The sequence below is a fragment of the Hyperolius riggenbachi genome, chromosome 6 (assembly GCF_040937935.1).
Source record: "Hyperolius riggenbachi isolate aHypRig1 chromosome 6, aHypRig1.pri, whole genome shotgun sequence".
Taxonomy (NCBI): Eukaryota; Metazoa; Chordata; class Amphibia; order Anura; family Hyperoliidae; genus Hyperolius; species Hyperolius riggenbachi.
Window position 1 is genome coordinate 190,331,322 of NC_090651.1, and position 27,504 is coordinate 190,358,825.

Genomic DNA, 27,504 nt, shown 5'->3' on the forward strand with positions numbered 1-27,504 from the left:
CCGCGCCCGCAGGCGGATCGCAAACCGCAGCGGAAACGCTCTGGTGTGCACTAGGCCTTACTGCTGCTTGGCTAGCAAGTGGATTTTCTCCAACACTGACTGCCTTAGTACTCACTCCTGATTCAATCTGTAGTCCCTGTTAACATTTGGCAACTCAAAACAGGAGTAACCTATGTAGGGAGTTTTGAAAAGGTCTCCTCGCTGAATAGGTGCCGGCTTACTGAACATGAAGAGCCAAGGTTCAAATCCTGGTCTCCTGTGTTATAGGCAGAGTCCTTAAAGCGAAAATGGTACTCACCTGGGACTTTCTGCAGCCCAGTGTAGGTCTGGAGTTCTCACGCCGGCGTCCCAGCAGCTCCCGGCGACACTGGCCCGGAGTGTCGGGCTCCTTCTTCCGCATACATCACTGATGTCGTCCCACGCTGGCCGCCTCGCGTCATGACAGTACGGCGCATGCGCGGTTTAATCGTGCATGTGCCGTACTGCCACGCCGGCAGCCGTGATGACGCGAGGCGTGTGATGACATCAGTGATGTATGAATAAGAAGGAGCCCGACACTCTAGGCCAGTGTCGCCGGGAGCTGTCGGACAGCCATTTTTGGACAGCCCTTGGGAAAGGAGCCAGGACGCCGGCGTGGGACCTCCAGACCTACACTGGGCTGCAGAAAGCCCCAGGTGAGTACCATTTTCTAATCTAGTTTGAGCTCGGAGCCCCTTTAACCAGTACACTATCCAGCCAATTTAGTGTTTTAAAAATTGTCTTTTGGTACATGAAAAAAAAAAAAAAAGACTTGCAACTCCCACGTTTTGTCATGTAAGATCATAGTAAGGACTGCTGAACATTTAGTAAAATAGGAATCATGTAAATGATCTCCTATGACCCGGATAAAATTAGCAAAACTTGTCACTTAAAAGCAGAGCTTTTTTAAGAGAAACCAGTCCAGGTTTGCTGCATCACTCACGTTTGTCACTATTTTTTTTTGTTTGTTAATCAGGGCTAATAACACAACTGTAAAATTAGGGGAAGAAAAGCTTTAAAGAAACAAGATCAGGATGACAACTACTGACCCCTAGAGAGCTCACAGCAAAACATTTTTTTCTGCTTACCTGTGCCAAGGATATTTTCCTCACATGAGTACCATATTCCTGTATGAAAGTAGCGGAAAGCAAATCTGTCATCTCCAGTTTCCCAGCTATATTGGACCACATCTTGTCCAGATGCATTGATGCTTTCTATGGCTATAGGAACCACTATGCACTTGGTGACCTTTCCATTCCCGCAAAGTGGCTTTGGGACTTTCTGTGTGCCTTCACACCAGTAACTACTAAGGAGTGCTGTAGTAGAGAGTGCAAGGGAAACTAAGTTGAAAATCACTGCTATGACAGCACGGCGCCAGTGCACAACTTCTTTAATTTCCATCTAGAAAAACAAAAAATGAATCAAACATGAGGTTACTGTCAATACAAGTAACATGCAAGACAGTCAAGCTGAAACTTTAAGGGCCCATTCACACTTGCAAAATGCTAGCGCTTTTTCTAGAGTTTTGCTCTAGCGATTTTTTTGCGTTAAACGCAAAAAAATCCCCATTCACACTTGGCGATTTTTTAGCGATCGTGTTTAGCACTTCTATAGCACTGAAACGCGATCGCTGGGAAATTGCTTGAAAATGGTGCAAGCTACGCGTTTGCGGTTTTTAAAAGCGCTAGTGCAATGAAACTCTATGGGCCCGTTCTTACTTGGGTGATTTACGCTAATCGCTGCAAATCGCCCAAGTAAGGACGGGCCCATAGGGTTTCATTGCACTAGCGCTTTTAAAAAGTGGTAGTGGTTGAGCGTTTTAGCGAAATTGCGGCAAAACGTTCAAGAGTGAATAGGCCCTAAAGGACAACTATTCTGAGAGGAATATGGAGGCTGCCATATTTATTTCCTATTAAACATTACAAGTTGCGTGTCAGTCCTGCTGGTCTAATTCACTGCAGTAGTATCTGAATCACAAACTTGAAACAAGCATGTTGTCAGATCTGGAAACACATGATATGCTGCTTGCTTGTTGAGAGTCTATAGCTAAAAGTATTAGAGGCAGAGGATCAGCAGGATAGCCAGGCAACTGGTATTTAGAGATGGCTGAAACCTCCGATTTTAGGTACGCGAACCTCGTACGCGAACATCCGCATAAGTTCGTGCGAACCGCAATAGACCTCAATGGGCAGACGAACTTTCAAAAGTACAAACACTAATTCTGGCCACAAAAGAGATGGAAAAGATGTTTCAAGGAGTCTAACATCTGGAGGGGGGCATGGCGGAGTGGGATACATGCCAAAAGTCCCTGGGAAAACTACAGATTTGACGCACAGCAGCGTCATAATCCCTAAAGGGCAGAAATCACATTGCATTCCTAAATTGGAGGCCTAAAGTGCTTTAAAACATCTTGCGTGTGTAGACATGGATCAGCAGTAAGTAGTGTAGTAGTGTACTGCCTCACACTGACAGACCAAACCCACTGTGTAACGCACTGCTGTTTGTGTAGTGATGGCTGTGCTGGACTGGTGCGCACGATGGAGGAAATGCAGGCAATGGCGGTTTTCAAGCTCATATGGTCGGGCTGAGGTAGCTCAGTGACGCGCTGAGGAGTGTGACTTGACCCGCCCCCTCACTAGAGTTGGGCCGAACCTCCGATTTTAGGTTCGCGAACCCCGTTCGCGAACTTCCGCGAAAGGTTCGGTTCGCGAAAAAGTTCGCGAACCGCCATAGACTTCAATGGGGAGGCGAACTTTCAAAGTTTTAAAAAATTCTATCAACTGGAAAAATAATAGAAAACATGTTTCAAAAGCTCTAATACCTGGAGCCACACCTAATTGAGTGAAATACACATCACTGCTGGAGGACTCGCCCACCCTCCCTCCTCCAAGCAAGGTCCTTTATACCATTTGCCTACCTACACTAATTAGTTATGGGACAGCTGCTACACACTCTGCTAGGTGAAATTTTAATTCCACCCTTCTACCTCCTATCGGAGGGACTCTTCTGCCAGGGAATTATACTATTTTAAAAACCAGTATACATCATACCATAGCTGGTACATCATACCATAGCTGGGAATACATACATGAGTATACATCATACCATAGCTGGGAATCGAACCCAGATCTCACTGTGTGGTGGGCACGTCACCCTAAGCACTGTACCACTACAGAAGTAAGTGAAGATAGCCTAAAATTTAACATTTATGCTCAATGCAATAGAACCATTAGGTTGCTTAAAGGAGAACTGTAGTGAGAGGTATATGGAGGCTGCCATATTGATTTCCTTTTAAGCTATACCAGTTGCCTGGCAGCCCTGCTGATCTATTTGGCTGCAGTAGTGTGAATCACACCAGAAACAAATATGCAGCTAATCTTGTCAGATCTTACAAAAATGTCAAACACCAGATCATACCATAGCTGGGAATCGAACCCAGATCTCACTGTGTGGTGGGCACATCACCCTAAGCACTGTACCACTACAGAAGTAAGTGAAGCTAGCCTAAAATGTAACATTTATGCTCAATGCAATAGAACCATTAGGTTGCTTAACCTCCTTAGCGGTAACCCCGTGTGTGACACGGGGTAAGCCGCCGGAGGGTGCCGCTCAGGCCCTGCTGGGACGATTTACATAATTTTTTTTTTGCTGGACGCAGCTAGCACTTTGCTAGCTGCGCCAGCACCCCGATCGCCGCCGCCGCGCGCCCGATCGCCGCTATCCGGTGCGGCGCGCGGCCCCCCCCCAGACCCCTGCGCTGCCTGGCCAATCAGTGCCAGGCAGCGCCAAGGGGTGGATCGGGTCTCCCAATGACGTCCCGACGTCACTGACGTCGGTGACGTCATTCCGCCCCGTCGCCATGGCGACGGGGGAAGCCCTCCAGGAAATCCCGTTCTTTGAACGGGATTTCCTGATCGCCTATCGCCTGATCCGCCTATCGCCGGAGCTGGGGGGATGCCGCTGAGCAGCGGCTATCATGTAGCGAGCCCTCGGCTCGCTACATGATTTTAAAAAAATAAAATAAAAAAAAACTGCTGCGCTGCCCCCTGGCGGTATTTTTCATACCGCCAAGGGGGTTAAAGGAGAACTGTAGTGAGAGGTATATGGAGGCTGCCATATTGATTTCCTTTTAAGCTATACCAGTTGCCTGGCAGCCCTGCTGATCTATTTGGCTGCAGTAGTGTGAATCACACCAGAAACAAGCATGCAGCTAATTTTTCCTTTTAAAATAATACCAGTTGCCTGAATTGCCTGCTGATCCTGTGTCTCTAATACTTTTAGCCACAGCCCCTGAACAAGCATGCAGATCAGGTGCTCTGACTGAAGTCAGACTGGATTAGCTGCATGCTTGTTTCAGGGTGTGATTCAGTCACTATTGCAGTCACAAAGATCAGCTGGACTGCCAGGCAACTGGTATTGTTTACAGGAAACAGCCATATCACTCTCAGTTAAGGTTCCCTTTAAAGGAGAACTGTAGTGAAAGGTATATGGAGGCTACCATATTGATTTCCTTTTAAGCAATACCAGTTACCTGGCTATCCTGCAGATCCTCTGCCTCCAATACTTTTAGCCCTAGACCCTGAACAAGCATGCAGCAGATCTGGTGTTTGACATTTTTGTAAGATCTTACAAGATTAGCTGCATGCTTGTTTCTGGTGTGATTCACACTACTGCAGCCAAATAGATCAGCAGGGCTGCCAGGCAACTGGTATAGCTTAAAAGGAAATCAATATGGCAGCCTCCATATACCTCTCACTACAGTTCTCCTTTAAGCAACCTAATGGTTCTATTGCATTGAGCATAAATGTTAAATTTTAGGCTAGCTTCACTTACTTCTGTAGTGGTACAGTGCTAAGGGTGACGTGTCCACCACACAGGGAGATCTGGGTTTGATTCCCAGCTATGGTATGATGTATACTCATGTATGTATTCCCAGCTATGGTATGATGTATACTGGTTTTTAAAATAGTATAATTCCCTGGCAGAAGAGACCCTCCTCCCTCCGGTAGGGGGGAGGAGGGGAGGAATTAAAATCTCCCTAGCAGAGTGTGTAGCAGCTGTCCCATAATTAATTAGTGTAGGCAGACAACTGAGTCAAATGGTATAAAGGACCTAGCTTGAAGGGAGGATGGGTGGGTTCTCTAACACTGAAAGCAGTGTGTTTGACAATAACATGTCTGCTGACAGTGAAATGGAGGCTAAAAATTTTGCTCAATAGAGCATTATGGGGCGAATCGAATTTCCGCAAAAGTTCGCCTGATGCAGGCGAACGCGAACCCCCAAAGTTCGCCTGGAACCGTTCGCAGGCGAACCGTTCGGCCCAACTCTACCCCTCACCAGGAAGTAGTGAGAGTGGAGCCGCGTGTGATGCAGCAGCGACGTTTTTAACCAGAGCACTGGCCGGTATCCTGTGGAGAAGCCCAGACACAGTGTGAGCAGGTATGGCTACCGGACTGCTGGGAAGGAGGGAGAGACCTTGAAGTACAGGGTGTATTGCTTGCTGGATGAAGGACTGATTCAGATGGATGCAGCATAGAGGTGGTGAGCCTGCAAATATCAGCATATTGGTGGTCATCAGAAATTTACTGCAGCAGACTGTGTATGTAGCCTGGTGCGATTGGCCATAAGATCTGCATTATATGTCAAGTGCTGATACATATTGATGGTCATATGAAATAGATAGCAGTAGACTGTGTATATATCCTGGTGCGATTGGCCAGAAGCAGAGGCGGCCTTAGGGGGTGGCAAGTGGGGCGATTGCCCTAGGCCCCGCACCTGAAGGGGCCCCCGCAGTCATGCCCACTGCACTCGCACTGAGAGCCTCGTTCTTCCTGGTCAGCTTATGCTCAGGTGCTGACCCACTGATTTACGTCATAAGCATAGCATTCCTGGCCATGGGCGCACAAAATACCACTGATCCAGCGCCAACCACTGCAAGTCTGCGACAGTCAACCTCTCACAGGACTCAGGATCATCTGTTTTTGGAAATTGCTAAACAGGTAAAGACTCTACAATACCACCAACAGAATCAGAGTCAGCCAGCAAAGTTAGGCCTACAAAAACAACACATATCACCCTGCCCCCTAGTGGAGGTGCAGAAAAGGCATGTGGAGCTCCCCAGCTTCCCATTCAGCCTAGCACCCATCCCCAGTCAGTCTGGTACACACCCCTAGCTCCCAAGCCAGCCTTTATCTATCCCAAGCTCCCCAGCCAGCCTCTACCAATCCAGCCAGCCTAGTACCCATCCGTAGCTCCCCAGCCAGTTTAGTACCCATCTCCAGTTTATTGTTTGGCTTAGTGGCCTTTAACAAACTTAACTGTTTTTAAACAATAATAAGGTGTACTGAATTAGAAGTGGACAAGCCCGTGAGCATGGTGGTATGGTATATGGCCTACACTTATGGATCTAGGCCCACATATGACCCTTGTCCCAGGCCCCGCCTACTCTAAGATCACCTCTGGCCAGTGGGCATTTGAAATTAATAGCAGCAGACTGTGCATATAGCCTGGTGCGATTGGCCAGAAGATTTGCTTTATATAACAAGTGCTGCAAGCTGATACATATTGGTGATCGATTGAAATTGATAGCAGAAGACTGTGTATGTACCCTGGTGCGATTGGCCAGAAGTTTTTGTCCTATACGATACGTGCTGCAAAAAGCTACATATTGGTGGCCGCAAGGAACTGGCAACAGCAGATTGTGTATGTATCCTGGTGCGATTGGCCAGAAGTTTTTGTTATTATGACACATGGGAAACAGAAAGGGAAGACTGACAGCTGCTCACAAAGAGGGGACATTCAGGGTTTATGGAGGTGAAATCTAAAAAATCTGATGGAAGCGTAGAAAGAAGGGAGTGGACAAGTGGTTACAGGCAGCACCCAACCATCTAGATGCAACGTGCTATTGGTCGTTGTCCCTCTGTCTCCCGGAACAGCAAGCAGGAACTCCAAGAGAAGAGACCCAGCACCGTCTTCAAGTGTATTATAAACTCTTTTATTTATTTAAAGCATCAAAAAGACAAAAAGGGCAAGTCTGTGTGACGTTTCAAGAGGCGACTCCTCTCTTTCTCAAGCTGACAAGCCCTCTGAATACATGAAACACAATCAGCCTTAAATAGTCCTTGCTCCACTAGGGAGCCAATCAAAATGGTCTGGACGCCCTGTCATCAACCAATTAGGTTAAGTTCCTGCTTGCAGGCCCTCCCATCTGGTGGAGGACCTGATGGGGAACTACATCTATTTATACACTCCAATCATTTTAAAATGGCCGCTGGAGGGCCGACCAATGAGGGTAGAGCATGTTCTAAATGGAAAAAATGTCAATCAACCGTCATGCGGAAATCCGCATTGAAAATCCGCATGTGGTTGCGTTCAATGCGTATGCGTAAAAACGTACGTGTAAAAACCATATTCCAATACTATAACCACGCGGAAATCCGCATTGGATATCCGCATATGGTTAAAATTAATGCGTATGCGTAAAAACGTACGCGTAAACACCCGGAAGCAAAAAATCGTCTAAACCATAGACGTTTCAATCCAATCGCCTATACCGGTTACGCATAAAATTGATCTTTACAGATTGAAAAATGTACATGCTCCTAACCCTAATAGGAATGAGTGTCAACAATATTTAATAAGAGAAATCTGAAAAAAATAAAAAGGAAAAAATGACAAAACCCATGCTAGGTGTCTGGCGGCCTCCCACAGTGGCGACCAGACACCGAACGTCACAACAAAAATAAACCACATCTCACCCTCCCAGACTGGCGTCCGCCTTGATAGCGGCGGCCAGTCTGGGCTGGCGAAAACAAAATTACCAATTCTGTCCCGACTGGTGTCCATCCCTGGCGGCCAGTCGGGAAAGAAACAGGCAAAAAAATCAAAAAAATATGCTTTGAAGGCCAGCCCGGACTGGCGGCCACATATCAGCGGCGGCCAGTCCAGGAGAGCCAACAACTCAACATAGTCAATAAATAAATATATTTTTCAAACATATAATAATACATTTTGCTATAAGCTCCTCTACCCCCCGACTGGCGGCCACCAATTGTGGCCGCAGGTCGGGAAGGATCGGGGAAAAAAGGAAACAGAACCAACCCAAAAAGAAGACTCCAGGCGTCCAGACCAAACAATAAACAACAAGACATCTATCTATAAACACATGGACCCAACTCGCACTCCCGGTTAAGACCCCCTGGACCAAGGGGGGACAGAGTCAATCACCTGGACCCTCAACTGGCTAACATTACGGCGACAGGCAGAAAAATGGCTAACAACCGCTTGTTCAGATGTGCCTGAGCAGATAGCTGACTTATGCGCAGAGATGCGCATTTTAAGTATCTGTGTGGTCATCCCCACATAAATCAATCCGCAAGGGCAACGAAGAAGATATACAACATATGCAGAGTCACATGTGTAATAACCATTAATTGAAAAACGTTTCCCTGTAGTAGGGTGTGTAAAAGCATCTCCTTTAACAACGGAATTACACATATGACACGACAAACAGGGAAAAGTCCCTTTTCTTGTCGTAGTTAAATTGGCAGTTTGAGAGCCAATATCTGCCCTCACCAAAGTGTCACCAACTGTAGGAGCCCGTCTATATGACATAACTGGATATTCCTGAAATTCCCTAACCTGTGGAAAACCTTGTTTTAATAAAGGCAAATGTTTCCTAACAATTTTCTCGATCTGTTTGGAATTGGTTGAACAGGTAGTGACCAGAGGAATCCGATCGATCTGTCTGGAGCGTGATCTTTAACTTGAGGAGGATTGGCTAAAGGGATTGCACAAATCTAGAGGATAATCTCTTTGAATAAATCTATTGGCCATTTCCTTCAGACGTGTATCTCTCAATGTAGCATCAGACACTATTCTATTTACACGTTCAAATTGATTTTTTTGGAATGTTATTGGCAATATGGAAAGGATGTAAACTTCTATAATGGAGTAACGCATTTCTATCAGTAGATTTCCTAAATATATCGGTGGTCAATTTTCCACCAACTTTCGTGACCACCGTATCCAAGTAGGATACAGAATGAATGCTACAAGTATACGTGAGGGAAATGTATGGACAGCATGCATGTAGATCTTTAATAAAGCATTCGAGGGTCGAACGTGGCTCCGCCCAAATCAAAAAAACATCATCAATGTATCTCCACCACCCCTTGGAGTGGCGGAGAAACGATTGATTTATATACACAAATGAATCTTCGTAAAGACCCATGTAAAAATTAGCATAAGTCGAGGCCACGTTCGACCCCATAGCTGTACCTCTACATTGTTCATAAAATGTGTCCTCAAATAAGAAGTAATAAGAAGTAATTCCTCCTCAAAATCACCTCCAACAGATCGATAAGAAAACGTCTCTGATCATCAAAAACATCTAAACAGGTTTGCAAATAATGAGATACCGCCTCCACACCTCCATCATGAGGGATGGAGGTGTAGAGTGACTCTACATCAATTGTAACCAATAAGTCATCATCATCTAAATTTTCAAATTTATCAATCACCTCCAGGAACACTTGAGTGTCCCTAAGGTAAGACGGTAAAGCTACTACCATAGGTCTAAGAATACAATCTAAATATTTAGCAATTGGAGAAAATAATGAATTTACACCTGCAACGATTGGCCGACCAGGTGAATCGACCAATCGTTTGTTTATTTTTGGAAGGACATACATAACAGGAGTTACAGGATTGTCCTGAACCAGGAAAGTAGCTAGATCCCTATCTATGATGTTTTTGTCCAGAGCATTCTTTAACAAACGATCAATCAACTTTCTCAGATCCCAAATTGGGTCTTGATCTAAAATTCTATAGACACTTCTATCCCCCAACTGGCGTAAAATCTCTGCACGATAATTAATAGTGTTAATTACGACAACTGAGCCCCCCTTATCGGCGGGCTTAATTGTTAGGGCCTTATTGGCCTTAAGACATTTAAGAGCTTCCTGTTCTTGTTTATTAAGATTGTTCATTACTTGAGAACCAGATCTTTGCAGCTCCTGAATGTCCCGTTGCACATTCCCTAAGAATGTATCAATCAATTAATGGTTATTACACATGTGACTCTGTATATGTTGTATATCTTCTTCGTTGCCCTTGCGGATTGATTTATGTGGGGATGACCACACAGATACTTAAAATGCGCATCTCTGCGCATAAGTCAGCTATCCGCTCGGGCACATCTGAACATGCGGTTGCTAGCCATTTTTCTGCCTGTCGCCATAATGTTAGCCAGTTGAGGGTCCAGGTGATTGACTCTGTCCCCCCGCCACGCAGGGGGGGTGATAGGGTCAAATTATTATTGAGACGGGAGTTGTTTTGGATTAGGAAGCTGGATGCCCTTCGTCCAGGGGGTCTTAACCGGGAGTGCGAGTTGGGTCCATGTGTTTATAGATAGATGTCTTGTTGTTTATTGTTTGGTCTGGACGCCTGGAGTCTTCTTTTTGGGTTGGTTCTGTTTCCTTTTTTCCCCGATCCTTCCTGACCTGCGGCCACAATTGGTGGCCGCCGGTCGGGGGGTAGAGGAGCTTATAGCAAAATTTATTATTATTTGTTTGAAAAAAATATTTATTTATTGACTATGTTGAGTTGTTGGCTCTCCTGGACTGGCCGCCGCTGATATGTGGCCGCCAGTCCGGGCTGGCCTTCAAAGCATATTTTTTTGATTTTTTGCTTGTTTCTTTCCCGACTGGCCGCCAGGGATGGACGCCAGTCGGGACAGAATTGGTCATTTTGTTCTCGCCAGCCCAGACTGGCCGCCGCTATCAAGGCGGACGCCAGTCTGGGAGGGTGAGATGTGGTTTATTTTTGTTGTGACGTTCGGTGTCTGGCCGCCGCTGTGGGTGGCCGCGAGACACCTAGCGTGGGTTTTGTCATTTTTTCCTTTTTATTTTTTTCAGATTTCTCTTATTATATATTGTTGACACTCATTCCTATTAAGGTTAGGAGCATGTACATTTTTCAATCTGTAAAGATCAATTTTATGCGTAACCGGTATAGGCGATTGGATTGAAACATCTATGGTTTAGACGATTTTTTGCTTCCGGGTGTTTACGCGTACGTTTTTATGCATATGCATTAATTTTAACCATATGCGGATATCCAATGCGGATTTCCGCGTGGTTATAGTATTGGAATATGGTTTTTACGCGTACGTTTTTACGCATACGCATTGAACGCAACCACATGCGGATTTTCAATGCGGATTTCCGCATGACGGTTGAATGACGTTTTTTCCATTTAGAACATGCTCTACCCTCATTGGTCGGCCCTCCAGCGGCCATTTTAAAATGATTGGAGTGTATAAATAGATGTAGTTCCCCATCAGGTCCTCCACCAGATGGGAGGGCCTGCAAGCAGGAACTTAACCTAATTGGTTGATGACAGGGCGTCCAGACCATTTTGATTGGCTCCCTAGTGGAGCAAGGACTACCGTATATACTCGCATATAAGCCGACCCGCATATAAGCCGACCCCCCAACTTTTCCCTGAAAAACCAGGGAAAAATGATTGACCCCCATATAAGCGGGGGGTAGGAAATGCTGGATTGGTGCAGCCCCCCAGTGTGTCCCAGTATAGCTAGTATAGTGCCCAGTATAGGTAGGTAGTGTCCAGTATAGCTAGTTAAGTGCCCAGTATAGCCAGTATAGTGCCCAGTATAGCGCCCAGTATGGGTAGGTAGTGCCTCAGTATAGCTAGTATAGTGCCCAGTTTAGCTAGTATAGTGCCCAGTTTAGCTAGTATAGTGCCCCAGTATGGCTAGTAAAGTGCCCAGTTTAGCCAGTATAGCGCCCAGTATGGGTAGGTAGTGCCTCAGTATAACTAGAATAGTGCCCAGTTTAGCTAGTATAGTGCCCAGTTTAGCTATTATAGTGCCCCAGTATGGCTAGTATAGTGCCCCAGTATGGCTAGTAAAGTGCTCAGTTTAGCCAGTATAGTGCCCAGTTTAGCCAGCTCCTGTAGCGGCGATTTGTATCGCCGTTACCAGGGGAACCGCTCTTTCCTGCCCCCTGCATCGTCACAGCAGCAGCGCCGGGCGCGCTGCTGTGATACACGCTGGAACTTCAGAGGGGAACGCGGATTAGGAAGCGGCCGATGCCTAAGCAGGTAATAGCAGCGGCGGCCACGGGGGGAGCGGGGAGGGGGGGAGCGGGGCGAAGAATCGCATACAGGCCGACCCCCCAACTTTTGACCCCCTTTTTGGGGGTCAAAAATTCGGCTTGTATGCGAGTATATACGGTATTTAAGGCTGATTGTGTTTCATGTATTCAGAGGGCTTGTCAGCTTGAGAAAGAGAGGAGTCGCCTCTCAAAACGTGACACAGACTTGCCCTTTTTGTCTTTTTGATGCTTTAAATAAATAAAAGAGCTTATAATACACTTGAAGACGGTGCTGGGTCTCTTCTCTTGGAGTTCCTAGAAAGAAGGGAGGAGACTCCTAGTGAATCCCATGGGGAAGATGGTGGAACTGGGAATGAGTGTGTATCTAACAAAAGCCCTGCAAGGAAGAGGAAAACTCGGGTGCTGAGGTGGAAGAGGAGGAGGAACGTTGGAGGGATCGAGTGAGGTCTCTTCCAACTTTATCTGATATGGAAGGTTTGATTGAATGTTTAGAAAAATTGTTCCATATAGAAATGATGGAGATTAAAAATGAGGTTGTAATGCTGGGGGAGGGGGGGGGGGTATACTTTCCGACCACCCAGCGCAACAAGGCTAAGTAGCTGGATAATGGAAGAGGCTACACAGGTTGCTCAGAGCGGATGCCGTCTGAGCCTCTGGGTAAGTAAGAAAACAGATACAAGAAAGACAGACGGAACGCTTGCAAGACTAAGCACTGACCTAGCGATAGTAAGCATTCAGGCAGGTAGTGACAGGACTATAGATTGTAGAGTAACTAGTAGCAACCGCAGCTCACAGTCACGTCCACAGAAGCAGAGCAAGCAGGTTAACAACCAGTCACCAGCAAGCATCCACACAGGCAAGACTACAGGAAGGAATGTAACTAATAGCAACCGCAGCCTATAGTTACGTTCCCAGAAACTAGAGTAGCAGGAATACTACCAGTCACTAACGTGGTGATGGCAGAATCCAAGCTATCAGGATAGTGTACTTCACTGACCCACCGCGGATGCAGCGAACGTCCAACAGGAGGCAAGGAAACAAGGCAATAAACAATAATACAGAAAAATAACAAATGGCTCAACTAACGGATAAATATATATTAGCAAGTCTGCATATATAAAGTGGCTTGCAAAAGTATTCAGCCCCCTTGAAGTTTTCTGCATTTTGTCACATTACTGCCACAAACATGAATCAATTTTATTGGAATTGCACGTGAAAGACCAATACAAAGTGGTGTACATGTGAGAAGTGGAATGAAAATCATACATGATTCCAAACATTTTTTTACAAATCAATAACTACAAAGTGGGGTGTGCGTAATTATTCAGCCCCCTTTGGTCTGAGTGCAGTCAGTTAGACAATGCCTGATGAGTGCTAATGACTAAATAGAGTGCGCCTGTGTGTAATCTAATGTCCGTACAAATACAGCTGCTCTGTGATGACCTCAGAGGTTGTCTAAGAGAATATTGGAGCAACAACACCATGAAGTCCAAAGAACACACCAGACAGGTCAGGGATAAAGTTATTGAGAAATTTAAAGCAGGCTTAGGCTACAAAAAGATTTCCAAAGCCTTGAACAACCCACGGAACACTGTTCAAGCGATCATTCAGAAATGGAAGGAGTATGGCACAACTGTAAACCTACCAAGACAAGGCCCTCCACCTAAACTCACAGGCCAAACAAGGAGAGCGCTGATCAGAAATGCAGTCAAAAGGCCCATGATGACTCTGGATGAACTTCAGAGATCTACAGCTCAGGTGGGGGAATCTGTCCATAGGACAACTATTAGTCGTGCACTGCACAAAATTGGCCTTTATGGAACAGTGGAAAGAAGAAAGCCATTGTTAACAGAAAAGCATAAGAAGTCCCATTTGCAGTTTGCCACAAGCCATGTGGGGGACACAGCAAACGTAAAAGTAGGTGTTCTGGTCAGATGAGACCAAAACGAAACTTTTTGGCTAAAATGCTATGTGTTGTGGAAAACTAACACTGCCCATCACTCTGAACACACCATCCCCACTGTCAAATATAGTGGTGGCAGCATTATGCTCTGAGGGTGCTTCTCTTCAGCAGGGACAGGGAAGCTGGTCAGAGTTGATGGGAAGATGGATGGAGCCAAAGACAGGGCAAACTTGGAAGAAAACCTCTTGGAAACTGCAAAAGACTTGAGACTGGGGCGGAGGTTCATCTTCCAGCAGGACAACGACCCTAAACATAAAGCCAGGGCAACAATGGAATGGTTTAAAATAAAACATATCCATATGTTAGAATGGCCCAGTCAAAGTCCAGCTCTAAATCCAATTGAAAATCTGTGGCAAGATCTGAAAACTTCTGTTCGCAAACGCTGTCCATCTAATCTGACTGAGCTGGAGCTGTTTTGCAAAGAGGTCGTAGTCAGCAAACTTCGCTACGGTAGAACTACGCGTAGTTTTCCGCAACTACGCCTAGTGTAAATACGCATGCGACAAAGAAACTACTATATGAAATCCATTACCAAAGTATACTTTAAACTTTGCAATACAGCGTAGCGTATGCAATACAGCATATGCGTATAGCCATGTACTCATGCGGAATTCTGTTCGCATGATCTCAATAAGGTCTACCCGTACTTTACAATGGCCAAGCGGAAATCTGTACGTTACGGGCTCGCGCATGCGTACTTTCAACCCGTAGCCGTAAAACTACGCTTACGGTAAATACAGGAAGTAGTCAACTCATGCACACAATGCGACTGTACGCATTGACCAGCACTGGACATCTGCCTGGCTGAATCTGAGTGACAACAATGCCACATAAAATGCCACCGGGGATGAAAAGAATGCTCATTGAGGCAAGCAATCTTCTATTTTCAGTTAACAAAATGCATTTTTTGGGGGGTACTTTTTCTGACTGCTTTTCTTTAATGTTTAATGCTCCCACATGGCGATTATTTTCTGGTGAATGCTGTGCACATAACAATTGTTTTCTGGTGAATGCTGCGCACATAACGATTGTTTTCTGGTGAATGCTGCGCATCTAGCGATTATTTTCTGGTGAATGATGTGTACATACATAACGATTGTTTTCTGGTGAATGCTGCGCACATATCAATTATATTCTGGGGATTGCAAATAGCGATTATTTTCCGGTGAATGCTGCGCAAGTAGCGATTGTTTTCTGGTGAATGCTGCGCACGTAGCGATTATTTTCTGGTGAATGATGCGTACGTACATAACGATTGTTTTCTGGTGAATGCTGCGCACATAACGATTATAATCCGGGGACTGCTGCGCACATATCGATTATTTTCCGCTGAATGCTGTGCAAGTAGCGAATATTTTCCGGTGAATGCTGCGCACATAATGATTGTTTTCTGGTGAATGCTGCGCACGTAGCGATTATTTTCTGGTGAATGATGCGTACGTACATAACAAATGTTTTCTGGTGAATGCTGCGCACATAACGATTATATTCCCGGGGAATGCTGCGCACATAGCGATGATTTTCCGGTGAATGCTGCACACGTAGCGATTATTTTCTGGTGAATGCTGCACACATAACAATTTTCTGGTGAATGCTGCGCACATAATGATTATTTTCTGGTGAATGCTGCGCACATAAGGATTGTTTTCTGGTGAATGCTGTGCATGTAGTGATTATTTTCTGGTGAATGCTGCGCACATAACAATTATTATCTGGTGAATACTACCCACATAGCGATTATTTTCCTTCCCACTGGCATCTTGCTACTAATTGCCCTATTTCCTCTGGGTGCTGCGTATGTTTGCAAATTGAACGTGGCACCCATGCTGCTGCAAAGCTTAATTGATATATCCATGCCATGCACAGCTATAGGGATTCAGATATGTGTGTGCTTCGGGTGTTTCGGAGGCGGGGGGAGGGATGGGGGTGGGGGGCTGTTGTTGCCAGGAGGGGGGGAGGGGCCCACATCCAGATTCCGCATCTAGGCCCAGAGGTTTGTAGCTACGCCACTGGAAACAAGCATGCAGCTAATCCAGTCAGACTTCAGAGCACTTGATCTGCATGCTTGCTCACGGTCTATGGCTAATGCCAGGCATACACGGTACGTTTTTCTCCGCAGATCGAGACACTGGCTTGATTCCGGCGCGTCTCCCCGATCTTCTCTGTCAGTCAAATCACACATGAAATGATGTAGTTATTATGGCTAGCAATATCTGTCAGCAGTTATAGGTAGCACTTATATCCTCTTGTAGTCATCGTTGATCCCTAGTATCTGTCCGCAGTCATAGTAGGTCGGTTCTCATAATTTTTTAACAATGTCATTATGAATAATATTATAATCTTTTACATTATGCTGCAAGTAAGAAGATTCTTAATTAATGTATAATACAGTGGTCATTAATACAGTAATATTTCTTTTTCAGGAGTTCACCAGAGGCCGATACGACCTCTCCGCCCCTGCAGCGAAAAAAGCAGTTGTGAGGAGGGTGCAGGGGCTAATGCGGACCGACTACCGCAGGGTCCTAACCCCGAAGCAGGTTCAGGTCATGTGGAGTAACCTTAAACGGAGGGACCTGGTGAAGCGGGTGGCGGCAGAGATGAGGTGTAAGTCAGCAAACTATTTGTTTATGTATGAACAACAAAGGAGAAAACTACCCAATAGCAGCACCAAACCACTCCAATTATAGTCAAAATACAAAATTCTTTATTGATGAAAAGCACACATAATAAAAACAATATTAAAAATCACTGCAAAAAGTGCAGTAAGTATTAGTATTTAAACTAATTATGAATTGAGCAGACTGGGGCTTGAGAACAAGCAACCCAGTTAGTATAACTAATAGCGAATTTAACAGACTAGGAACTGGGAATAACAACCCAGTTAGGCAGTACGCAACAACAAATAATATAAACCACAAGAGAAGGGAACCCAAGTGTGCATAGGGTGATGAGTGTATAAACCAAACTTACGTGTGGAAGAGGAGGACGCCAAGGTACATTGCCACCGCCTTAATGCATCACGCGGGCTCAACCCGCTTCAGAGAGAGGCAGCTATCAAGTGGCGTAAAGAACGCTTAAAAACCCTGTCAAACCGCTCCCAGCCAATAAGAAAAGCCCCCCGGAACAGGACGCGACCGCGTCATTGCGTATAGGGCGCCGGGTTGTCATAGCAACCCGACGCCAAACACACAGTCCGGAAATAAAAAGCCTCCATAAATTGAAGGAATTAAGGGAGGGCGCATGCGCAACAGGGGGGGGGGGGGGGCGACGGTAATAAGATTAAAAGGTAACGTGAGCCATCATCAAAGCAACAGTAATTGAAAAAGATAGAAGTCCGTACTGCCCGAGTTACCCAAAAGGAGAAGAGGGAAAGGAGAAGAGCAACAATTGTTTACAAACATAAACCTCAGCATTCCAAATGGGGACAGTTACACAGTATATTGTAAATCAGATCATGGAGGACATCTAGTGGACAGAATATAGAACAACAACTGAAAACACCATATTCTTATACAGCTGAATGAAGTAATCTGTGAAGATGTACGGCAATTCTTCTCACAGGCAGTCTGGTCTTGGATCACAGTCTTGTCAAACAAGGGGGAACAGGAAGGAAGGGCTTCACACACGAAAGGCAAGATAGGAGAGATGTTATTTTTGGATGTGTTCTATTTTGTCCTTAACCCAATAAGATTCACTAATTTACATAATTGTTTGAGACAAACATCTACAGAATCTAACAGTTGGATATGCTTATCCTTTCCAGGGCTTTATTTATTTATATTTGGCTTTCTTTCTCTCGCCTCTGCATTACTTATACTCACCACTAGATGTCTCTGTTGAGAATATAACTGAAATACCAATGCTTTCCAATGAATTGTAGAGCTTACCAGCCACCGTAGTTGCAGGGGCGGATACGGCAGTGCCGTTGCTATGGCGACGGTGCGCCTGATCACGCCGATGACGCGGCCACATCCATTGCGGAAGTTTAGTATTTAAACAGCGATCAGATAGATAGCAGTATCCCTGAGGTAGCTTCTGGCGTAACCGGTAGGATCTGGATCCCCACGGCCCCATCTCTCTCCCTATACGAGGGTAAGCTCTGCTCAGTGATGTGATTATTGTTCTCATTATCTGGTGATATTTCTACTCCATTCTGATTAACTGTTGGGTATGGTCTATTACACGTGGTAATCTGCGCCTGTTTGTTTGGGGTTGCTCTCCTTATATTTCATTTTCATTGTTGCATATTACACTGGGTTTCTCTTTATACTGCTTTCCATTTACACCCAACTATTGGTAACAGTCCTTCTTGGACATTGAATTGGCACTTTATGAACTGTCATGGCACATTTAGATTGTTGTTCACTTTTTCTGTCTATGGAATGACCCTATATGAATTGTATTGTATAGCACCTTATATACTTGCATTTTTGCACATTTCCAAACCAGCAGTATCTGTTACACTGTGTTTTTATATATTTAATTTTGTGGTTCCTTGGATGGTCGGCTACACTGATACAGCCACTAAGCATCTCGAGCTTTACTATCGTTATTAGTAAGTGGCTGGATACACATTATTCCTTAATTTGGATCAGTGTGCTGACAATCCCGGGTCCCAATCTTACTGAGTAGATCTGTGAACAGATTGTATTAGATTACAAAGGAGTATGGATGGCAAGAGGTCAGGGGATCCTCATTGTTGTTTTTAAGTGTTTTTAACCATGATGTTGTTTGAATAAACTAATAAATATGAACTGATTTTTGGGCACTACTGTGGCTTGAGTACTATATTCGTTATAGATATAAGGGGGACTACTTTTTCCTTTTCTTTTTTGCGAATAGATTAACGTTGGATCAATGATCCTAGTCCCTAGAGATGATTATCCCTTATATGGTATGGCTGTTAGTGGATTGGATTAGACAGTGAGCTTTTGGGCTCGAATTTTGAAGTAGTATATAATAGGAGAGATTCATCCGATATATTCCCAAATGAAAAAATCCTCCCCACCATAATTCCTACAAAAATATAATAATAAAAGTAAGAATACACATATGTTAGTCACATGGTAAACCACTCATAAGATGAAAAAAGGGGACATTTTTTCAAAGGGGGCAAAAATGACCATCTACAACACCAACCACATACTATAAGAGGGAGGTGGAAACAGTGAGAGGGGAACAGACCAATCCATTGTGGGATAATACATTATGGAATAATCCAAGGAAAGAGTGAACACCTAAAGATACTATAAAAGAGTGGTAGCTACTCACTAACAACCACCCTGGATTCTATAAATAGAGGTGTCAAAGAAACCACAAGGGAAGTATATGAATAAAGAGAGTAGTCATATTGTTTTGAAGAAAAAGCGTGGACCATGTGTGTTGATACTTTTGCACACACGTGTCTTTATACCTACCTACCCCTGAAAAGAAATACCAAGTTAAAATACAATCACATATGACTCCCTGCATAATGCATACATATGCATGTGCATGTATATATAATCATTGACATAGCTCAACGTGGAGAAAAGATTGTGTAATAATACCCCATTAAATCAACTAGGCCGCTCACCTTCAGCCTAGCAGATCAGAAAACATACTCATGAGCTATATACCTCCAACCACTTAATCACCAAAAGTGAATTAAAGTGCAACCATGAACGGCACCCAAAAAAAGGTTCCCATCTAAGGTCCCCAAAAAACAACCAAAAACATGAATGCAGAGAGGACCTTCAAGCACCCCTAAGAGTACCCTGGATTCAATGTAGGTGTTAGGCTTGGAGGTGTATTCTCCACAGTCAGCATGCAACACCTAAGCTGACGTGAAGGAGGTACACACACCAACACAAGGAATCAGGATATCCCCAGTTTAGTGGAGGAGAGGACTGACTCCAATAGGAGACTGTGGCGCACAGAGCCGGTGCAGATCCGAACAGCCACAAACAATACTTTCGTGATAACGTCTCAGCGCAAAGTAGCGCTGAGCGCATAAACCAGGACTGAGGAGATCAGGGCAGGTAGACAGAATGAACGCTTGCTTAACTAGCCACTACTTAGTGACAGCAAGCGTCCACAACAGGACAGACTGGAATGAGGCAGCCAATGCGTTTGCAGCGATGGCGTGCCTCACAAAGACAGGACAGGATAGTCAGGAAATAGCAGGATCAAGATAGATGAACGTAACACAGACAAATATACAATAAGTATGTTTTCCTAGCGTATTACAATTACAGCTATCAATGAAACTATTTGTAACGTCTGACTAACATATGTATATATCGGCAATGAACCGATATATGACATAAGCAGGAACACTGACTTAGGACTGGAACGATACAGGGAACAGGACTCAGAAGGATTCGCTATCTCTTCGCAGAGATGAACGCAATCCACAAACGGTAACAGGACAGGATTCAGAAGGATTCGTTATCTCCTCGCGGAGATGAACGCAATCCACAAACAGGACCAGGAACAGGATAACTAGCTCAGCACGGGGGATCACGATACGCGCAACCACCAAAACGTGCTGGAACGCTGACTAACGGAACACAGGATATAAACAGTTGGTGTACGTATATATCAGCGACACTGATGTATCAACGTAACACGAATACAAGGAAAATAACAAAATGCGCAAGTATGCGTATATATTGGCGATGAACCAATATATGACACAAGACAAGCAGAGTAACAACTTCTAGAACAAGAGCAGAACTAGGAGGACTCGCTGACCCCTTCGCAGGAGTCAGCGCAGTCCACACGGACTAGGAACGAGGTGGGGCACGAGCAGAGTAACAGACAGAATCTGAGACTATGGTAGCCCATGAGGCATTGCAGGAAGCAGTTCTTTATATTGAGGTCATCCAATGGGAGCAGACCTGCAGATTCCCACACAAGTGAATGGTAATTAATCACAGGCTGATAGCAGGAAAAGGCAGACAATGATATGCAGCCTGCAGGAAAGGGATTGCCCCTCCATTGCAGCAGACAATGTTTGTTTACACAAAAGCATATTAAACTGTCATTAACTTCAGAGCGACTGCAGATGGAATCAGCAACTAGTTTAAGTGCAAACCAAACTATGCAAGAAAATGCATGTAATGACATCAGAACTGCTTGGGTTGCAATACCACTGCAGCCAGCAGTAAACGCTGCAGACATGATCATAACATTACCCCCCCCCCCCCCTTAAAAGCGGATACCAGACGCTTTTCAAAACTGAAATTCCCAACAAAACAATCTGACTGATAATTCATGATGACCGGGACAGCCAGGCAAGACCAAATTCCAGAAACAGTCCCCACAAGACTGGACCCATCAGAACCAGAACCTACAGAACCATGCCCATCAGCACTACAAGCCTCAGTGTGACACCCATCAGAACCACGACTTCCAGAAAAAAAAAACCAGAAACTCTCTGAGCGATACCCACCGCCTTCCAGGGACTGTCCAAAAACGCCAAAGCCTTTGCAATGCCCACCGGAACTGTCCTTACCAACACAAAACCCACTGTTGAACCAATCCAAGGTACCAGGACAAGTTTCCTCAGAGATCTCCCAGAACACTTGGAAGCTCCAAAGAGATCCCCACAGGTCAGAACGCCCCTTAGGCTCACATGGAGAACTATCAAGAACCCCTATGGAACCCAGGGCAACTCTAGAGTCAGGGTCACAAGGACAGACATCAAGATCAGGGCTTTTAGGGACCAGAACCATCTCCGGGCATGCAGGCCAACCGGCAACATCAGAACATGTCTCCACTAGGGAAGCATGTGAGCACGCTAACACAGACACACTTGGGCACTCTGGCATACGAAGCACATCTGGGCACACCGGCACAAGAGAGACTTCTGGGCATGTCAAGGAACTGCGAACCTCAAAGTCAGTCAAGATAGGACCGAAACCAGGACTGGGCAAAAAAAAATCATCATGACTAAACTTCACAGTTACTGGATTCTCACTAAAAAATGCAGGATCAGACTTAGATGTCTCTGATTCCAGCAAGGTTATTAACAAATCATGTTCAGGGGCATTTACAAGACAGGACAAATCTTCTGATGTATGCACCGAACTAGACAGGGTTCCCATAACTTCTTCCGGACTAGACAGAGACTCATCAAGTACACTGGATTGGAGCTCATGAAGGGCAGCAAAACAAGTCAGTATTGCAGCAATCCCCACTGAACTAGGCAAAACTGAGGAACTCACTGGACAGGAAGGGGACTCTGGAACTTCTGCCACACCGGCCAGAAAACCAGAATTTTCCAGGATACAGGGCTGGGTTTCAGAAACACTCATTAACCCGGACTGAAATTCTGAGATTTCTATTATTTTTTCCAGCGAGTCAGAATTATCCATGTTACAGGGCAATACTTCTGAAACATTCAGAGGACAGGGCTGAAGTTCCCTGACTACTGTGATATCAGCGAGGGACTCAACATCTTTAGCTAAATCAGACTGTGTACAGGGCAAGGTATCAAAAACGCTTGCTGACAAAGACAATGTTTCAATAGCTTCTGCTTTACTGGGCAGAGATTCATCAAGTTTTATTAGAGCAGACTGTAATTCCAAAACAGCTGCTAAACAAGTGAATACTACTGCAACACCCACTGAAGTAAGCAGTGTCTCAGACTCCTCTATTAGAGGATCTGAAGTATCCAAAGTACTGGGTGAAGCATAAGACTCTGCGACCACAGCTTCACTGGACAGGATCACTGAACAGGCCATATCGCAGGGCAAAACCATGGAAGCACCTGCTGGACAGCATAATGATTCTGTGACCTGAGCTTCATTGGGAAGATCTACTGCACAATTCATGGTACAGGGCAAATTTACTGGAACATTTTCTGAACAAGGTAATAATTCTACGATTTCAGGTTCACATAGCAGATGCTCTGAGCTATTCACGAAACTAGAGCGAGGTGTAGGGACAGGAAGATCAAGACACAATGTTTGTGCATCTAAATCACTATTCAATTGTAAAATTGGGAAATTCAGATGCTGGGGTTCTGAGGTTTCTAGACAGGATTGCTGGGACTCAGAAACTAATGTAGTGCATCTATTGGCATCTGCTGGATCAGACAGGAGTTGAACTTTATTAACACAGGTAAATTCTACAGAAGTGTTTGCAGAGGCAGGCAAAGATTTTCTAATGTCTGTTTCACTGAACAAAGACTCATGAGTACTGGCTAGGCTGGACTCAGAAGTCAGCAGGACCTCTGGGTCCTCTGCTGAGAAATTTGTGCAGGGCAAGGTTAACCACTTGAGGACCTAGGGCTTTACCCCCCTTAAGGACCGGCCACTTTTTTTCCATTCAGACCACTTCAGCTTTCACGGTTTATTGCTCGCTCATACAACCTACCACCTAAATGAATTTTGGCTCCTTTTCTTGTCACTAATAAAGCTTTCTTTTGGTGCTATTTGAGTGCTCCTGCGATTTTTACTTTTTATTATATTCAGCAAAAAAGACATGAATTTTGGCAAAAAAATGATTTTTTTAACTTTCTGTGCTGACAGTTTTCAAATAAAGTAAAATTTCTGTATACATGCAGCGCGAAAAATGTGGACAAACATGTTTTGGATAAAAAAAAACCCATTCAGCGTATATTTATTGGTTTGGGTAAAAGTTATAGCGTTTACAAACTATGGTGCAAAAAGTGAATTTTCCCATTTTCAAGCATCTATGACTTTTCTGACCCCATGTCATGTTTCATGAGGGGCTAGAATTCCAGGACAGTATAAATACCCCCCAAATTACCCCATTTTGGAAAGAAGACATCCCAAAGTATTCACTGAGAGGCATAGTGAGTTCATAGAAGATATTATTTTTTGTCACAAGTAAGCGGAAAATGACACTTTGTGAGAAAAAAAAAAAAAAAAAAGTTTCCATTTCTTCTAACTTGCGACAAAAAAAAATGAAATCTGCCACGGACTCACCATGCCCCTCTCTGAATACCTTGAAGGGTCTACTTTCCAAAATGGGGTCATTTGTGGGGTGTGTTTACTGTCCTGACATTTTGGGGGGTGCTAAATTGTAAGCACCCCTGTAAAGCCTAAAGGTGCTAATTGGACTTTGGGCCCCTTAGCGCAGTTAGGCTGCAAAAAAGTGCCACACATGTGGTATTGCCGTACTCAGGAGAAGTAGTATAATGTGTTTTGGGGTGTATTTTTACACATACCCATGCTGGGTGGGAGAAATATCTCTGTAAATGACAATTTTTTAATTTTTTTTACACACAATTGTCCATTTACAGAGTTATTTCTCCCACCCAGCATGGGTATGTGTAAAAATACACCCCAAAACACATTGTACTACTTCTCCCGAGTACGGCAATACCACATGTGTGGCACTTTTTTGCACCCTAACTGCGCTAAAGGGCCCAAAGTCCAATGAGCACCTTTAGGCTTTCACAGGTCATTTTGCGGAATTTGATTTCCAGACTACTCCTCACGGTTTAGGGCCCCTAAAATGCCAGGGCAGTATAGGAACCCCACAAATGACCCCATTTTAGAAAGAAGACACCCCAAGGTATTCTGTTAGTAGCATAGCGAGTTCATAGAAGATTTTATTTTTTGTCAAAAGTTAGCGGAAAATTGATTTTTATAGTTTTTTTCACAAAGTGTCATTTTCCACTAACTTTTGACAAAAAATAAAATCTTCTATGAACTCGCTATGCTACTAACGGAATACCTTGGGGTGTCTTCTTTCTAAAATGGGGTCATTTGTGGGGTTCCTATACTGCCCTGGCATTTTAGGGGCCCTAAACCGTGAGGAGTAGTCTGGAAATCAAATTCCGCAAAATGACCTGTGAAAGCCTAAAGGTGCTCATTGGACTTTGGGCCCTTTAGCGCAGTTAGGCTGCAAAAAAGTGCCACACATGTGGTATCGCCGTACTCGGGAGAAGTAGTACAATGTGTTTTGGGGTGTATTTTTACACATACCTATGCTGGGTGGGAGAAATACCTCTGTAAATGACAATCTTTTGATTTTTTTACACACAATTGTCCATTTACAGAGATATTTCTCCCACCCAGCATGGGTATGTGTAAAAATTCACCCCAAAACACATTGTACTACTTCTCCCGAGTATGGTGATACCACATGTGTGGCACTTTTTTGCACCCTAACTGCGCTAAAGGGCCCAAAGTCCAATGAGCACCTTTAGGCTTTCACAGGTCATTTTGCGGAATTTGATTTCCAGACTACTCCTCACGGTTTAGGGCCCCTAAAATGCCAGGGCAGTATAGGAACCCCACAAATGACCCCATTTTAGAAAGAAGACACCCCAAGGTATTCCGTTAGTAGCATAGCGAGTTCATAGAAGATTTTATTTTTTGTCAAAAGTTAGCGGAAAATTGATTTTTATAGTTTTTTTCACAAAGTGTCATTTTCCACTAACTTTTGACAAAAAATAAAATCTTCTATGAACTCGCTATGCTACTAACGGAATACCTTGGGGTGTCTTCTTTCTAAAATGGGGTCATTTGTGGGGTTCCTATACTGCCCTGGCATTTTAGGGGCCCTAAACCGTGAGGAGTAGTCTGGAAATCAAATTCCGCAAAATGACCTGTGAAAGCCTAAAGGTGCTCATTGGACTTTGGGCCCTTTAGCGCAGTTAGGCTGCAAAAAAGTGCCACACATGTGGTATCGCCGTACTCGGGAGAAGTAGTACAATGTGTTTTGGGGTGTATTTTTACACATACCTATGCTGGGTGGGAGAAATACCTCTGTAAATGACAATCTTTTGATTTTTTTACACACAATTGTCCATTTACAGAGATATTTCTCCCACCCAGCATGGGTATGTGTAAAAATTCACCCCAAAACACATTGTACTACTTCTCCCGAGTATGGTGATACCACATGTGTGGCACTTTTTTGCACCCTAACTGCGCTAAAGGGCCCAAAGTCCAATGAGCACCTTTAGGCTTTCACAGGTCATTTTGCGGAATTTGATTTCCAGACTACTCCTCACGGTTTAGGGCCCCTAAAATGCCAGGGCAGTATAGGAACCCCACAAATGACCCCATTTTAGAAAGAAGACACCCCAAGGTATTCCGTTAGTAGCATAGCGAGTTCATAGAAGATTTTATTTTTTGTCAAAAGTTAGTGGAAAATGACACTTTGTGAAAAAAACTATAAAAATCAATTTTCCGCTAACTTTTGACAAAAAATAAAATCTTCTATGAACTCGCTATGCTACTAACGGAATACCTTGGGGTGTCTTCTTTCTAAAATGGGGTCATTTGTGGGGTTCCTATACTGCCCTGGCATTTTAGGGGCCCTAAGCCGTGAGGAGGAGTCTGGAAATCAAATTCCGCAAAATGACCTGTGAAAGCCTAAAGGTGCTCATTGGACTTTGGGCCCTTTAGCGCAGTTAGGGTGCAAAAAAGTGCCACACATGTGGTATCGCCGTACTCGGGAGAAGTAGTACAATGTGTTTTGGGGTGTATTTTTACACATACCCATGCTGGGTGGGAGAAATAACTCTGTAAATGGACAATTGTGTGTAAAAAAATCAAAAGATTGTCATTTACAGAGGTATTTCTCCCACCCAGCATGGGTGTGTGTAAAAATACACCCTAAAACACATTGTACTACTTCTCCCGAGTACGGGGATACCACATGTGTGGCACTTTTTTGCACCCTAACTGCTCTAAGGGGCCCAGAGTCCAATGAGTACCTTTAGGCTTTACAGGGGTGCTCACAATTTAGCACCCCGCCCACTTGCCAGGACAGTTAACAAACCCCACAAATGACCCCATTTTGGAAAGAATACACAACAAGGTATTCCATGAGGGTAATGGTGAGGTCATTGAAAATTTTATTTTTTGTCACAAGTAAACGGAAAATGACACTTTGTTAAAAAAAAAATAAAAAAAAAATTCTGCTAACTTGTGACAAAAACTAAAATATTTTATGAACTCACCGTGCACCTCACATAATACTTTAGGGTGTCCTCTTTCCAAAATGGGGTCATTTGTGGAGTCTGTCCTGGCATTTTAGGGTCTCTGCAATCATTACATGTATGGCCAGTATTAGGAGTTTCTGCTATACTCCTTATATTGGGTATACAAGTAATGCACTCTGGGCTGAAAGGAAAAATGAACGGCAAACATACCTTGCTCCACATCAATGGCAGTGATAACCTCAGGAGAGAGACACCCCGTGCCACCCTGCACTCAGGGTGAGCCACCAACTTATGTGACTGGGCCTCAGAACTTTAGTATACAGCATTATGCCTGTAGGATACAGCAATATGCCTGCCAATAGAGATGACTCTGTGTGGCATTAAAGCATCATCATAGGCCCAAATCACATATAAACCGGGGGTGTCCACACTCAAGGGAAATTCAAACATGCCGTCTTATATCGCCAACCCAG

General features: G+C 44.4%; 1 protein-coding gene across 2 annotated transcripts in view; it reads right to left on the bottom strand.

Moving 5' to 3' along the window:
• The window catches only part of GSG1 (germ cell associated 1), a 987,297-nt gene that overhangs the window by 818,215 nt on the left and 141,578 nt on the right, over nucleotides 1-27,504 (bottom strand). For both annotated transcript variants that reach the window (XM_068240243.1, XM_068240244.1), the window contains exon 2: nucleotides 1,107-1,419. In XM_068240243.1, the coding sequence (XP_068096344.1) occupies nucleotides 1,107-1,419 (313 nt within the window). The remainder of the gene's footprint in view (nucleotides 1-1,106; nucleotides 1,420-27,504) is intronic.